The following is a 16214-nucleotide window of genomic DNA, read 5'->3' as shown; positions in this document are numbered from 1 at the left end:
GCCGCGCGGCCGCAGCGGGGAGCTTGGGGCCGGGGGGGTCACGCCTGTCCCCCCCCGCACTGGCACGGCTCGGGCTTTCGGGTGATAACCCCCGGCCCGCGCGTGCGCGCCTCCTGCTATTGCTGACACCAGTGGAGGGCTCGGCTCTCCCCCCGCCCGGCTCCAGTTACCACTCGGGTTTTACACTCCTTCCTGCTACTACGCAAACAACTCCAGCGAGCCCCTCTGGCGGGTGGGAGCCGAGGCAGGGTGTGCGTGTGCGTGCGTGCGTGTGTGCGCGCGTGTGTGTGCGTGTGTGTGTGCACCTCCGACCGATCACTGGAAAGGGTTTCCAGAAGGTGGAAAATGTCACCTGATTCACACTGAACTTTTTAAATCTCCCCACCCCCGAACACACACACACTCGCACACTCACACACATACACACACATTAGGAGACCGCCCACCGCAGACAGCTAAGACCCCCTTATAGATTTAAAGAGAGACTGCATTCAGAGCCTGACGTTCATTCAATAGAGCGATCATACGCGGACTGACTAGTGCTCTCTGTCTGTCTGTCTGTCTGTCTGTCTGTGTCTCTCTCTGCTCCACTTGAGATTGTTTCGGTGCCTCTCTCACTCCCTGGGATACTGAGGATGTTAAATCAGAGAATCCACCCGGGCATGCTTTTATTCCTGATGCTTCTGTGCCACTTCATGGACGAACACACAGTGCAGGGTAAGAGGAGACTGTTTATTTGTAGCTGTGCTTCATTTTCTGTCCTCTTTCTTTTTTTTCTTTCCATATTGAGTTTTCTCCCATTAAACGCCTCTCTCCAAGGTGCAGCGCGACAGAAGTTTGCCGTGGGAATAGGATTGCTTTGTACGAATAGACGGAGGTGACATTTAGATCCATTTCTGGTCGGATCTCCCAGGCGCTGTACGTAGTACAGAGGAGAGATGAGGAGGATGAGGATTGCTATTTATTGTTGTTATGCACCAGCAATGAGCACCAGCATCTCGGGGAACTTTCTGAGTCCCGGACTCCAAATCGGTGCTCAAAAGTTTTTTTTTTTTTGGGGGGGGGGGGGAGGAGCGGGTGTTGGTTGTTAATTTAGCTCAGATTTTTTCTCTCGACTGCTTGCCCCGGGGAATGGGGGTGGAGAGGAGCCCCACGGTTACAGCTGACATTCTCAGAGATATTAGTCATTTTTTTCCCGGACACGCTTTTAACATGGGGGTTGGGATTCCCCCCACCCCCTCCCCATTTTTTGTGAATGATTTTGTGGGGCTGTACATTTTTCTACAGTTGGGGAATGTGTTTAAAAAAGTGTTCCATGTGACCCCCAAATTCTGATATTGCCAACTGTAAGAACTTCCTGGCTACACGAGGGAATATTGTTTTCTTGATTTCCCCCCCCTTTATCACCCTCCATCAACAACCTGGATGACTTACCGCTGTTTGTTTTCTTATTGATTTTTTGTTCGCTGGGCTGGATATTTAGGTTAACCTTATGTAGACAACGCTAAGGCGCTCAAAACTGACTTCAGCCTTTCCTTCGAGCTGGGAGGGGGCAACTGTTTTGTAAAGGGTGTTGTTTGTTCAGCTCTAACTCCTGAGGACAAGAGCTTTCCCTAGCCCAGAAATATTGCTCCTAGGGGCCGATCCTACACCCCTCGCTGCGGCAAAAGTCCCAGTGGAGTAAGGAGATGGGATCGAGCCCCTGCTGGATTAGCACCAGAATCAATTGGTATTGAGTTGCTGGAGAAGTCACATTGGTTATTCACGAGAGGCTCATCCCAACCAAAACTCTCCAACTAAAAAAGGGGGAGTTGCTTGGACTAATGTTCTTGGCGTGCATCCATGACTAACAGAGATAGGAGGGGAAAAAATCTCTGTCCGCTTTAAGGACAGGGCACTTCCCTAGGAAACGCTTGCAGAAGAGAAGGCACCTATAACTTTTCCAGCCCTACCGCTTTCTAAACTCCTTAGTGGCCTTCTATGTCTGTGCCCCTGTAGTTTAGGATCTTTGATGATCACCCCCACCACCACCACCCTGCCTTTGGGGGTCTTTGCCCCCTGAAGTAAAGAAAAGACTTTGTTAAGAAATGCAGCACAATTTCCAGATTTCGAAAGACTTCGAAACGTTGCCTGTTCCCGCAGATTGCAAAATGGGCTGGATTGCAACCCCGTGCAGCCCTAGAACAATGCTGCGGTGCAGACTTGTAGGAGGAGGAGAAAAGAATTTGCAAGCGTGGTTTTCTCGTCTGCCTCTTTAAATGCACATCCCTTGCAGCCCCCTGTCATGTGCGTGGAAGTCCCTGTGCTCCCCATATGGAATAAATACCTCGGAACACCGCCTCGTCCTGTTTGGATCAGGTTATTTAAACTGCACTCCCAATTGCTCCAGAGTAGCTGCGGGTTATGAAACGGGACAAATAAAAGTAAACAGTCTAGTAAAAGTCAATGCAAGCCGCACGTGTTGTGTCTGGGTCACTGGTAACTGACATTGATATGGCTGGGGCTCTCTCTCCCTCTCCCTCTCTCCCTCCTGCAGCTGGGAATTGTTGGCTACGGCAGGCAAGGAACGGCCGCTGCCAGGTCCTCTACAAGACTGATCTCAGCAAGGAGGAGTGCTGCAAAACGGGCAGGCTCACGACTTCTTGGACTGAAGAAGACGTGAACGACAACACGCTTTTCAAGTGGATGATTTTTAACGGGGGCGCCCCAAACTGCATCCCGTGCAAAGGTGAGGTCCGAGCCCCTGCCTGGGCGGGGGGAGCCCACCACGAGGGTGGGGGCTGGGGAGAGCAGCTTATCGCCCAAACGCCACGGTTTGGGAGGGTCCTGGATCTGGGGACCGTGCTTAAAAAGGATGCGTGCCAGGGAGCAGCGAGCAGCCTCTCCCCGCTATCGGGGGGGAAATGGAGCTCACGTTTTGCTTTCTGGCTGGGGAAAAGGTGGGGGAGAACCTGCTCTCTGGCTTTATGCCGTCGGGTTGTGCTGGTTGTGTGAGCGGGATGGCCAGGGAGCCTGGGCAGCGGCCGGGCATTAATAGGACGCCTCTTTCCCCCCCCTTAGAAACGTGTGAGAACGTGGACTGTGGACCTGGGAAGAAATGTAAAATGAACAAGAAGAACAAACCCCGGTGTGTTTGTGCTCCGGATTGCTCTAATATCACTTGGAAGGGCCCCGTGTGTGGCTTAGATGGGAAAACCTACAGGAACGAGTGTGCCCTCCTCAAAGCCAGATGTAAAGAGCAGCCCGAACTTGAAGTCCAGTATCAGGGCAAATGCAAAAGTAGGTTTGCAACTCTAACCCAGTCCCCCCCACCCCTCACAAATGCCTCCGGGTGTGTGTATGGATGTAGGGAGGAGGAGGAGCTGGCCTGGCAATCCACAGAGTGCTGGTCCAAATGCAGAGAGGCAATAAATAAACCAGGCTCAAGAGGCGAGAAGGTAGCTGAATTGAGAAGCCCCCCAAGTCTTGTGTTCCCACCGGCTCCCCTGAGACGTGGAGCTTCTCCCCAGTGGCCGTTTCCTGAGGGAAGCTGCCAAAGGCTTTTACTTTGGCATTTGTCTGACTGTGTCACACGTGTCACTCCCCGGCTGGGCGGTGGGATTTCCTATTAATTGTTGTGTGTTTCCGTCTTTATTTCAGAGACCTGTAGGGATGTTTTATGTCCAGGCAGCTCCACGTGTGTGGTTGATCAAACCAATAATGCCTACTGTGTGACATGTAATCGGATTTGCCCGGAGCCTACTTCCCCTGAACAGTATCTCTGTGGGAATGATGGAATAACATACGCTAGTGCCTGCCACCTGAGGAAGGCTACCTGCCTACTGGGCAGATCCATTGGATTAGCCTACGAGGGAAAATGTATCAGTAGGTATCATGACGTGTCCTAGGAGGGTGGGAGCATGGGGAACACTTCTTCCTAGCAGGTCTCTCAAGACTCCTGCAAGTGACCTTGTGGAGGCAGATCTTTTCCCAAGACTGAATCCCCACAGTTTTTACGCAAGGGAGGTTTTACTTGAGTGAAGCGTCCCTTGCTACCCATGTGAGTTTTGCCCCTGCTACCAAAGGAAGTGGCATAGAGTCCATCATAGATGTGAAATACAGCTACACAGGGCTCAGCATTCAGCTGCTCTGGATTGAGCGGTCTGGGCAAACATGACATAATGTCTCTCAGGACATCTGATCCCTTTTCCCTTCCTAAAAATCTCCTAACTGTTAGTAACAGTGTTGCAGGGAAAGATAAGAGTATCATCACAATGCCTTCCAACAGCATGTATCAATCCCTACAATGATGGCCAGTGCAATAAGGATGTTGGTATCATGCACATTTCAGGTAACTTCAGCTCCAAAAGATAATCTTTGCATTTGAAATATCTCACAGGTATTTGGGAGGATGCACTGTAGATCATCAGGCACCCAACTATTTTAGGATGGTTAGCTTTAAAAAAAAATAGCTGCTTTGAGGAATACTTTATGAATTGGCAAACTCTAAACTTAATTCGAGTCATGGGAAAGGAAGAATTCCTACTGTTTTCACTGGAAGTAAGGAAGCACCCTCTGACATTTACAACAGGCAAATATAATTCCACATTCCTAAGGCCAAATCCTGCTTACTTTGCTTCTGTCCCAACCCCCTGACAATGAATCGCTATATTGGTTCCCAGAAGGATGACATGTCTGAATATAGCAGGCAGGATCTGACCCATAAGCTTCCTCCAAGTCTTCTCTGAATCCTGTAGGTATGAGAAGGCAAAGTGTTTTGCTTTTACTCATGTCTGGTATTTTTATATCTCTAGAAGCAAAGTCCTGTGAAGATATCCAGTGCAGCTCCGGGAAGAAATGCTTGTGGGATTTCAAGGTTGGCAGAGGTCGGTGTGCCCTCTGTGATGAAGTGTGCCCTGAAAACAAATCAGATGAAGCAGTCTGTGCCAGTGATAACACAACTTACCCAAGCGAGTGTGCCATGAAAGAAGCAGCCTGCTCCTCGGGTGTGCTTTTAGAAGTAAAGCACTCCGGATCTTGCAACTGTAAGTGAGACTTTTAACCTTGCAAACAGTTATGGCTTCTGAAGGCAATCCCTAGGTAATGAAGACTTATGCCTTTAAATATAAAAGAACTTCATTGGGAGATTTAATATATATATAGTATATATGACATATATATATTATACACACGCTTATGTGATTGGTTGGTTGCAGCAGATCGTCAAACAGTCAGTTGGCTTTCACCTTTTTTTGAGGAAAAGTCATGTTATCAGCAAGGGGTTGCCCTAAGAACATCTTTCTAGTTATTTTTCCCCTAATTTGTTTGCTCTCGTGTGCTTCGCTGGTTGCTTTATTAACACCTGGATATACTTTAACTCCATCAAAAAAAAAAGAAGTTTAATGTTAGCACATGGGTGGCTGTCTTAGCACAGTTGCCGCCTCTAACTCTGAATGAAGGACACAAAGCAGTTAAACCTAGACCACAAGAGCGCTTTTTATTTGATTTCAGGAATCTGCCAATAAAACCTGAGCCATTGATTCTTCAGAACTTTCTGCAGTTATGACTTCATAGATTATGTATAAAAAAAAACCTTATTACATAACAGCAGATGCCAAAGAGCATCTCACTACAAGTCACATAAAAATGCAACGCTGTATTATGGCTGTTCAGAGGGCTTTGAAAACATGCACTGAGCTGCTTCTGCGCTGTTGTTGTCCTTATTTAAACAACAGCTCCCCTATATTCCCCCATCTAGCCATTAATGAAGACCCCGAGGAAGAAGAGGAAGAGGAAGACCAGGACTACACCTTTCCTATTTCTTCCATTCTAGAGTGGTAAAACCTCCATCACTATTGGAACAGCCATTGGGCAAGAAATCAATGTCCATACTGTAAATAAGTGTATGCTTATTTATTTTGGGGAGAAAAAAAGTATACATATAGTTGAGTCTTGTAGACATTTATTTATACTGTGTCATGTTTTATAATTTATACATAAAATGTCTGGTTGACTGTACACCTTGTTTTTTGAAGAAATTTATTCGTTACGGGAAGAGCAGTGTTATTTATTGTGAGGTCCCTTGCTTGTAAAGTAAAGCTTTTTTTTTCTCTTGTAAACTATAAAAGTCCATTCCTTAGATCTTACCCACATGACTCATCTCTTCGATTCACCCATGATAACTCTTTTCCATTTTAACAAACTTGCATGTCAGTTTCTGTCATGTTTATTTATTGGATTTTCTTCTTGCCGATTCTGTACATAAAAGATCCCTCGGGTTTTTGTTTACAAGGAATCTTGACTGACCAAAAGGCGCTGTAACTGACTTAAATATACTTTCAGGGTGCAGTGAGGCGATCTTTAAGGAAACTTCACTTTTCTCTGCTTCTGATCACATCATGTTCTGAGGTGATCTCAATGTGCTGAGCATTTATACTGTACTATAAGAATTCTGGACCCAAAGAAATCGGATTATGAAGGTTGTTAATAACTACATGGCTAACTGTAATGAGAATAAAGTTTTTATTTTATTTTATTTTATTTTTTGTAACATGCATAAATGCTTTATGAGATGTTTCCTTTAAGATGGTCCTGCAGTACCACTTTTAAAGTTATTTTTCCAATCAATGTGTCACTAAAAGTTATATCAAAGCTTTATCAGTTCAAGTTTCTTGCTTTTCATAATACTTTTTTTCTGATGCAATTTTATATTTTCAAACATGGCGAGTTAAATATAAATTCATTTAAATATATAGTTTTGTACTTTTCTACCATGTAAATGTCCAATGTATATAAAAGTTATAATGTGTATTTGTAAATAAATGATGAGTGAAAAAAATAAAAAATGGAATTTTCCCTACATGAGTTTCTTCATTACTGATTGAAAGGGTTGTGAGGGGTCTGCCCTCTTATTGAGCCTGGTGATATTTGTGGTTAGGGGAAAAGTGATTGTGTTTGACACAAAGCAGAGTTGTGAGAATGCACAACTCTAAACTGAAACCCCATATCCACCTCCCCTATCATTTCAGGTCATTATTAAAGACACTTCCAGGAGAAACACCTTCATTTTGCTGATATTACATAACTGGAAATTCAGTTGTATTTCTGAATGAGAGTAGGTAGAACCCTTTGTTTGTTTTCCCCTCTTTATGTTAATGAGACAGGTTTGTGGTCAATTGAACATCTATAATGCGCATCTTTCTGGGAGGGCTTGAGCATACATTTGCACTCCTCTAAGAATCAGATACACATAAGGTTACGGGGAGTGCAGATCCTTCTCCATTCAAGGTGAGGAACTGAAACAACCAAAGATGTTCTAATGGGCCAAACAAAGTTAAAGTGAAGACCCAAACCAAGTATCACAGAACTTGAAAAAAAATGCAAACAGCACAGTGTCTCTGGGAGATAATTTGCTTCCATAAGTAAATTTAATTAATGAGTCCAATATTATCATTATTGTATCTTTGTTCTACTAGTGGATCATTCATAAAATGTCTATTTTCCAAACCAACCAACTTTTAAAAAATAGATTGAGGTCTAGTAGACTGAACAGGGAAAAACAGCAGTGGCCCCTTCCATTAGCAATGCAGGAACTTAAGTCTTGTTCTCAAGTAACTTCACTCAACTAAGGACCCATTCAGCCAAATATCCCTATTATCTTCCATGCAAAGGCAGACATGTTGGCAACTTCAAGACTAACTCATTCAGAGAGTCATAAGCTTTCTTAGGCCACAGCTAACTTCGTCAGATGCTATGAATGAGATTTAAAGATGTCCTTACATGCCTTGCTGAATAGTGTGACAAGGTTCTTTGGGTAAATCTGATATATTTTATTAAAGCAACTCAAATAGTTGGAAAAATTCATCTTTGCAAGCTTTCTGGTATAAATACCCTTCATCAGGTTGAGGAAGCACCTGCAGTTGGTGTGTGCTTTTCCTAGATGGAATAAATAGTAAACCAGCCACAGACTTCTGAATAGTTTACTTGCTGAATAGTGTGGAGTCATGATTGTTCTTAAATCCATTGCTGAATAGGGGCCTGAGAACAGAATTTGACTCAAGGTGTTTTCTTCACCGTTCATATAGTGACAGTTTAAAAGCAGTTCTAGTTTTCCTTACTTCATCAGCCCTCTATGTAGATTTCCATAATATTTCAGCACTACAGTTTCCCTCTGTATACATTAACATAGAGAATATTTTCCATTTATCTTATTCACAAAAGGTGTAATTTAAAATAAATAAAAGTGATGAGCTTGCTATTTTGTAATATTTAATGTAAAATTACAGCAAAACATTTACCTACTTCACTTTATTCAGACAAGTACCCACTTTGAAAGGGAAGTTTCAAGAGAGAGGAGTAAGGTAGCAGGGTTTTTTGGCTTATTAAAAGAAATAGTATATGGAATAGAAGAGGAGGGGACTCTGTCAGAAACAACATCTGACTACAGAGAAGATGGGGAAAGAACTAGTGTGTGGGTAAGGGATATGTAAGGCTGTGTCAAGTACAGGTTTTGCTGGATTCATTGATATTTTAGCATAATAACACAATCACTGCAAGCCCCTCTAAATGTAACTTGTTCAGGAAAAAATGACACTTTAAGTTACTACATTTGAAGTATACTTAGAGTATCAGTGAAACAGATTCTTTAGGAATTAAAATTAGGTGCAGCCCACTTCTCTTCTGACAAGACAAAATAAAAAGACTGTTTTTACTTTAGATAAGAATTTTGGCTGTGTGTTATCAGTTAAAGCAATGGAGCAGGGCTCAGTTCACCTGGGTTCTAGTTTCAGATTTTCCACTAACTCACAAAGTGACCTGGAAAAAGTCACTTATGGCCAAATTTTCAAAACAGCCCAAAACTGCACTTTTGTGAATTTTTTTAAAAGTAACCTACTAACTACATTTAGAATCAGCCTAATTTCAACAGTCTATATAAGAGAAATGTGGCTTCTGAGATTACAATTACCAGGTTTCCCAGGTGTTTGTATGCAAGTGTCTGGATGTCTATGTATAACAGATAATTATGCAGTTGATTCATTATATCTAAATATACATGATAAACTTAAGATAAAACAAAAGCCAGTTCTTGTTTGGCTCTCTGCTTACCTTTTGCCCACAAATCCACATAAACCAGAACTAGTTCTTATATTCCAAACCTTTTAGCAAATTTCAAACAGCTGCCATTTTTTCAGTTATAAAAGAACCTGACATAAAAATACTTCTTTGCCTCCAAATGGAAATCAGGTGACATTTTTATAGGTAGTGTTGTAGTCCAGGTCAGTGACACTATGTATACAATGAATCACCAGTGCTAAAAGTATCTGTAGGTTATCCCTTTGAAGAAGGACTCTATGCCTTCTGCTGACCCATAACTATATGGTGTATGTAGACCTAGAAGTTCACAAGATACCAGGTTAGCTAAATATACAGCAATTACACCTTTACATAGTATAATTTTGGAATTTTGCAGGTAAAAATATATGAATAATAATACCAGTAGGCAAGCAGTTTTAAAATTATGAATTGCCTAAGCAAACTGTTCTTACATTCATGGATACATAACAAAGCTTGGTGCTAAGATTTTTGTCACGTTCATTTGGGATAATCTGCATAAACACATGGTTTCACAATTCTTGAGTAACATGGCCAATGAAACTTGTATGCCATATAGTGAAGATACGTGGAGAGAAAACAAAAGTGTACTTATGTAATTTGAGGCCATAATGATCAGCTCTGAGATTGATATGCATACATATTGCATGGCTAGCTATCTTGTAATTAATAAGTAGCTTGCCATGATTTCTGTTTTTACGTGGATTTGTTGAACTTCAATGAGATTGAGGAGCACACTATAACATATCAAAAGACAGAAAACTGAGAAGGCATTTCAGACTGAGACTAGAAAAACAGTTACTTCACACTCTCATAAAATAATCAGCTTATCAAAATGGTTCAATTGATCAAATACAAGCATCTGAAGTCTGAATCCTAAATTCATGTTTTAGCCCCTCAATAAAAATGGCTTGATTTTCCTGGGTGGAGACCCTCTGAAATTCCCAACAACTCCAATGGGACTTGTAGATAGTCACAACTCTTGACAAATCAGAAAAAAGAAAAAATGTTATTGGGCCACCTGCATGTGGATTCAGGAACCTAACTTTAGTCACCAAGATTTGAAGATTTTAGATTAAATTCTCTTTTATTTAATTTAGGAAATACCACTCATGGTGTTTGAGATGCTTACCTAAGCATTGTGTTAAAAAATCATTATTATCCTGGGGAGCCTGTTTTGTGCTAATAATCTCAAGGTAAGCACCCTTAGTTTGAATTTACAGTCAACACACAACTATATATACACATATCATACATATATGCATGATTACATGCATAAGTATACTTTTCATTTTTTCTTACTGGCATCCAAATGATTGTCTTAGCAATATGCAATGCTCTAATCAGAAAAATGTTGCTTGCCTTCTGATAGACTTCATCTATATAAATTTATTATGTTTCAATCACTTTCTATTTAAGGCACCTGGAACTGTAAGAATTAAACAGAACTGCAGAGAAGATACTGAAATATGCCACCATTTGACTTTTGTCTAAATTAAAGATGTCATTAACAGAGGTCACAGGGCACGATATGTAGCTAAGCAGGTCCTTAGACAGATTACAGAGCATGAAAGTGACATTGATGACATTATAGAATTCTGACAATGAAACAGACTTCCAGACACAGGGAGTGAAGATCACATGATCAAAATGTCTAGCATATCTAGACATTGTTGCTCTGTTTCTAATTTAAGGAAAAAAGTACTCAGAGTGTGATTTTGAGGGAAAGTCTCTGTTACTCAAACATATCCTTTACCACTGAGTGATTACATGGCAAAAGAAGTAAAACCAAAGTATAATAGCAAAGGAGGGTTAAGAATTACATCAATACACTTCTGAGTCTTGTGGACATGAAGATTACAGAGAAACTAATAGATAAGAAACATTTCCTAATAGAAAAAGATGCATGGAACAAGAACTGTCCAAAGTGGCACTTAAATTCAAATTAAATGACAAAGTTGTTTGTTTGTTTTTAAGGAATGCATAAAGTGGTCTTTTTTATTTCCTCTCCTTACTATCTGGGGACGTGATCCTGAATCCTTTGTTCAGCTATTCTTCCACTGGCTTCAGTGGTAGTTTTCTAATGTACGAGGAGGGCAGTATCCAATCAGAAATTTTACAAATTAAATCGAAATGCAAAACTTGAGTTCCCATTTCTATTTTCAACAGTAAACACATAAATAAAGGAGGAAGCACCAAATAAAGGAAACACCATTTAAAACTATGGAGTTGTTAAATTTCACAAATTCATTAAGGCTGAAAATAATTCTGGAAGAGGCAATAACAAGTAAGAGCTAAATTAGTCAGGACAGCAAGGAAACCAAAAGAAAACAAGTAGAGACACTTTGAGAAATAATGAATAATGCCCACTGGAGCAACTAAAAAGTGCCCTGAAGGGATGTTTCACACAATACCTTCCACCATACAGATGGTTTTGGCAGGGCAATTCAAAACCTTGTTGTAGGCACCATCCTCATCAAAACTACAACGTTGATAAAATACTTGGAATAAAGAACAGCCCAACTTACAGTGTTGTGCATAACATAATTGGATTTTATGATAAAATTTGTAGTAGAAAGTTATACTAGAAATAGATCAAGATTTCAAAAAACTATAATTGTTTCTTTTTTTGGGAACCCAACATTAGAAAAAAAAAGATCCTCACTCATTTTCCAAGAAGGAAAAAAGACTGTAAAATGCACATCCCAATCTAATTTGCAAGGAGATAGGCTTAATGTTAGTCATGCAGACTTTCTGCTTTTTTAAAACTAATTTGCCTTTACATGGGTTTTAAAAAGGAATGGACACATGATATATAGCCTTGCATGGATATAAAACAGAAGTAAAAATGCAACAGCATGAGTTATACTGGGCACGTCTAATGCTAAGCCAAGTACTAAATGACTCCGCAGTACCAAATGCACAGTCAGGGTCACGTGTAGATGTGCCCAGTAAAACTTACGCTGTTGCATTTTTATTTCTGTTTTATATCCATGCAAGTCTATATATCATGTGTCCATTCCTTTCTAACACCCATGTAAACACAAATTACAGTGACGTAAATGTGGTATGTGCCCAGCCTGTTAATTAGCTAAACTGTGGCACTGGTGCTAAGGACACCTGAAATCTTTTCTCATCCCTGCTCCTGGTCTTGGGTAGCCTAAGGCAAATGACTTCAACTGCCTGTGCCTTATTTTCCCCATAAGCAAAGTAAAGCTACAGGCTTAATGATAAGCAGCAAAAAGACAGGATGTAGTAACAGTAGTAATATATGCTAACATATCTCTGTTTTACAGCACTTGTGTAACTAATGGTTAAAGCAAAATAGAAGTGGAAGAGACAGACTAAAAAAGAGAGAGAGAAAAAATGTAGAACAAGATGGGAGGAGGGGGACAAAGAACAGTAGGAGTTCAAGGAGACGGGAGCTGATGATAGATTTTGCTAGGTATAGTTAATTGCTAATGACAATCCAATTTACACTGCATACTCTTCTGTTTGTTTTAGCATATGTGTGTTTGTTGCTCCAGCTGTGGGAACAGTAGAATCTCAGATCTGACACACAATAACTGTGAGAACATTTCTGTGCAAACAGAAAATCTAAGCAGCATATCCAACATGTGAATGAGCAAGAACTAGAGTCACATCTCCAGAAGGATTGGCATACAGTTGTTGCCACCCAGTTAGATGTATAAACATTCCAGAGTGAGAGTACAAGAAAAAGAAAATGTATACAAAGCGATGCATATATGAGAGCAAAAGTTTGATAGATGTGTTTGGAAATTTGATACACATCTAGGTAACGCCTTTGGGAAGATTGAGCACATCAAGTTTTGGGTAGCTTAGGCTGGGGTTTGTTTTGCTGATGAATTTATTGGTTGGTATGTTAATTTTTTTAATGTGCACTTAGGGTGAATTCCTTAGATTTATGGTGCACTTCATTATTGTCAGGGAGTGATGTTTTCAAAATCACCTAGGTTTTTCAGGAGTTTAAATCCCATTTTCAAAAGTGACTTAGTGCCAGATTCAGTAAAAGACTTAAGCACCTAAATTAGGATTTATACAAAATTGAGGTAGCTCTAAGCAGAATTGGTGCCTAAATCCAGAACTGCAGCTCTGAAATCCCCCGCTCACCTTCTGGAAGTTAGCCCTGAAGGTTTCCTGACTCCAAAGCCAACTTACATTTTGACCTTAAAGTTCCGCAGGTGCCTAGAGTTGTGGTTCTGTACATGCCCAGGACTGCCCCAGTCTTGACAAGTCTAGACAACTGTACACCTAGCTCATACCTATACACAATCAGGATCCAGAAACTGGGTGTTCCCTTGCCCTGAGGGAATCAATCTGGTAGGCGTTTTCAGAGTATGCATAACACAGCAACAGAACTGGGATCCTCACAAAATGCAGTTGCAACCACGACTTTCTTTTTAAACACAATAAGCAGTGGTTAGAGTACTTTACCTCTGCTCTACCTAGTTTTAAATCCATTTTTCCCACCTCACAGGAGAATACCTTAACCATGAAGTAGCCTAATGAATATGTACTTTGGTCTGCACAGTAGCACGGATTCACCAGATAGGATGGAGAGTGGGTACAACACTTTGCTTCGAAGCTGAAGATGTAGGTTCAAATGAGCTCATGCTGAGAAAGGGATTGAACATAGTTCTACCAGTTCCTGGGCTAATTCTCCAAACATCTGGCTATTAGATGTCCTCCTCCACCAATAAGTCATCCCTGCTTATTTCCTTAAGAAAAAAGGCATAGGCATCTACCTTCAGGTGAGGTTTTGGGGCAGTAAGTCATCTGTGGATGGACACACATGTATGAAGTCCTCAGTAAGGCACCTAGCTTCCAGAGAGCAGCAAGTTTTAAGGCACACTCCTGTCAGTAGCATTTTGAATTGGTTATCTCTGGGCAGCTATATGGTGGGAGTGCTGATTTGAGGTTGTTTAGCTCACTGTCTCTTTTGGATCCCATCTTCAGGAACCTACTTCTCTCTATGTACTGCACAGGGAGCAGAGGCTTCTAACACAGGGTTCTGGATTTCACTCAGAGAGACAGGAAATTCAATTAGGCACTGAAGCAGCTATCTTTAAGGCACACAAAGTCCTTTATTGGAAGTGTCAGTACGCATCTACCAGACTGTTGTCATCCCTACCCTTTTGTATGGATGCTGGTGCCTGCCACTTTAAGTCCTGAGCCAAGCAGCCAGCAGGTACTTGATTGCAGTAGCCATTTTAGTTTCCTCGCTGCCTATATAAATAGATCAGTTCCCTGCTGGCAAGGGAGGCAGCAACATTGCTTGACTGCAAGGCTTCATAGAACATCCTTGAGGTAAGGGAGGAGCTATAGGGAATAGTCTGGAGGCTTCTGGTCCTGAGCATGACCTAAAACTGCACCCTGCCGGGAGTGGGTGGCCTGGTGGGGCTCTCAGTGGTGTGGGAGCCCCCAGGAAATGCCAAGCCAGTTACCACCCTTGTGAAAGGCGGGTCAGGGCACCTTAACCCCAGCTCTCACAACTGGGTGGGTCACCTGCTAGTAGGGTCCAGAGGGCAGACCCCAGAGAGAGAGTGGGGCTAGAGGCTCAGATGCCTGGTGTAGAATACCCTCAACTAGTCAATACTGGGGCCAGGACCAGACTGGTCAAAAGGGTCAGGGGCCCACCACGAGGGACGCCCAGAGCAGAGGGCCTGGGGTTCTGACTGGCCATGGAGGTAAGGCCAGGGCCTGTGTGGCCAAAGGTCCTGGGGGGACCATGCCCGAGAGGGAAATGGTTCAGGGAGCAAGGTAGCTCTGAATGAGGGTGGGGTAGGCCACCTGAATGGAGGGATCTAAGAGAGGTCCTGATTGAAGGATTCTGGGACCCAGTGTGGGGGCTGGTGATGATAAGAACAGTGGATGCCATCTGCAAGGCATGGGCTAAGGTGTAGGGGATGTCCGGAGCGGCAAATAGTGCCCTCTGGCATCAGGGCAAAAAAATGGGCAACCTCCTGCCTAATTAAGATCATTAATTAATTAACAACAAGGCATAGCAGGTGAGGAGGCAGGCGGCTGGCCCAGAACAGGTGGGTGGGGCCATTTGTAGATGGGCCCTGAGAAGACCCCCCTGTTACAATGTGAAACTTGAACAACATTTCAGAAACACTTGAAAGCTTTGGAACATTACCATCAGTGATGTCTTCAGAAAATTCTCCATATCAACTGAAAGGACAGAAGAACAAAGGCCAGCATTCTGGGTCAAACAAACGCTGCCAACATTGAAGCCATATTTAAATGGCATCAGCTCTGCGGACAGGACATGTCATAAGGATGCTTGACAACCAGCTCACAAAACAGGTCCTATACTCCCAACTCATCGACTGTTGCTGCTCTAGAGGTGGAGAAAAGAAGATATTCAAGGACACCTTCAAGGCCAATCTGAAGAAATGCAATATTAACATGAATATCTGGGAGACTCAAGCACTGAAACATCCCCAATATTGTACGGCAAAGCATCAATCATTCTGAGCAAATACACCCCGTTATGAAGGTGAATAGGTGAGAGACAGAGGGACAGAGCTATGACCTCACATCCTCAAGATCTACTTTTTCCTTCTGGAATATTTACCGTGTCTGCAGTTGAACATGTAGAATCTCAGATCAGGCTCAGTCATCTACAGATTCTTCAACAACTTCCCTATTTACAGGAAGACATTCATCCTTGCATCAGGGTACTGATGATGGTTTCTCTCATCTATGCATGACTACTGTGGTCTCTAATTACAATATTCATAGAACTCCAATAAAATATTCCTGACCTTGAGCTATGGAAACATTTTGCAGTTAGATTTGAAACATGTTATGATGTGCTATATGCCATTTCAGTCAAGTGAAGGCGTCTGACTGAGTTTTGGCTCTGACCTCCCTCCCACTGGTTCTAACTTATTAGTAACTTGTATTGAATTATACCAGAATTAATTATTAATTTAAGTACATTATCCATTATTTGCTGTCACAAGTGGAAAAAAGTGCATGGCTGTGAATAATCCATGCAATGGTTTATGGACCCCAAATTCCCTAGGGAGTATCAGATCTCCACCTGATGTCCCTGAGTGCTGGATTTTGCATTTAGATCTCTGAGTTAACAGATG

At 42.1% G+C, this 16214-nt stretch overlaps 1 protein-coding gene across 2 annotated transcripts; it reads left to right on the top strand.

Annotated features, from left to right (window-relative positions):
* Positions 1–217: 217 nt before the first annotated feature.
* Positions 218–6838, top strand: FST (follistatin). 2 transcript variants are annotated; one of them, XM_014593924.3, is made up of 6 exons: positions 218–717; positions 2537–2728; positions 3061–3279; positions 3640–3864; positions 4794–5024; positions 5491–6838. In XM_014593924.3, coding segments are annotated over exons 1-6 (951 nt in total). In that variant the 5' UTR covers positions 218–635; the 3' UTR covers positions 5493–6838.
* The last annotated feature ends 9376 nt before the right edge of the window (positions 6839–16214 follow it).

Source organism: Alligator mississippiensis, chromosome 3 (assembly GCF_030867095.1).
Source record: "Alligator mississippiensis isolate rAllMis1 chromosome 3, rAllMis1, whole genome shotgun sequence".
Taxonomy (NCBI): domain Eukaryota; kingdom Metazoa; phylum Chordata; order Crocodylia; family Alligatoridae; genus Alligator; species Alligator mississippiensis.
The sequence above is the reverse complement of the archived record's forward strand: the minus strand, read 5'-3'. Positions and strand labels throughout refer to the sequence as shown.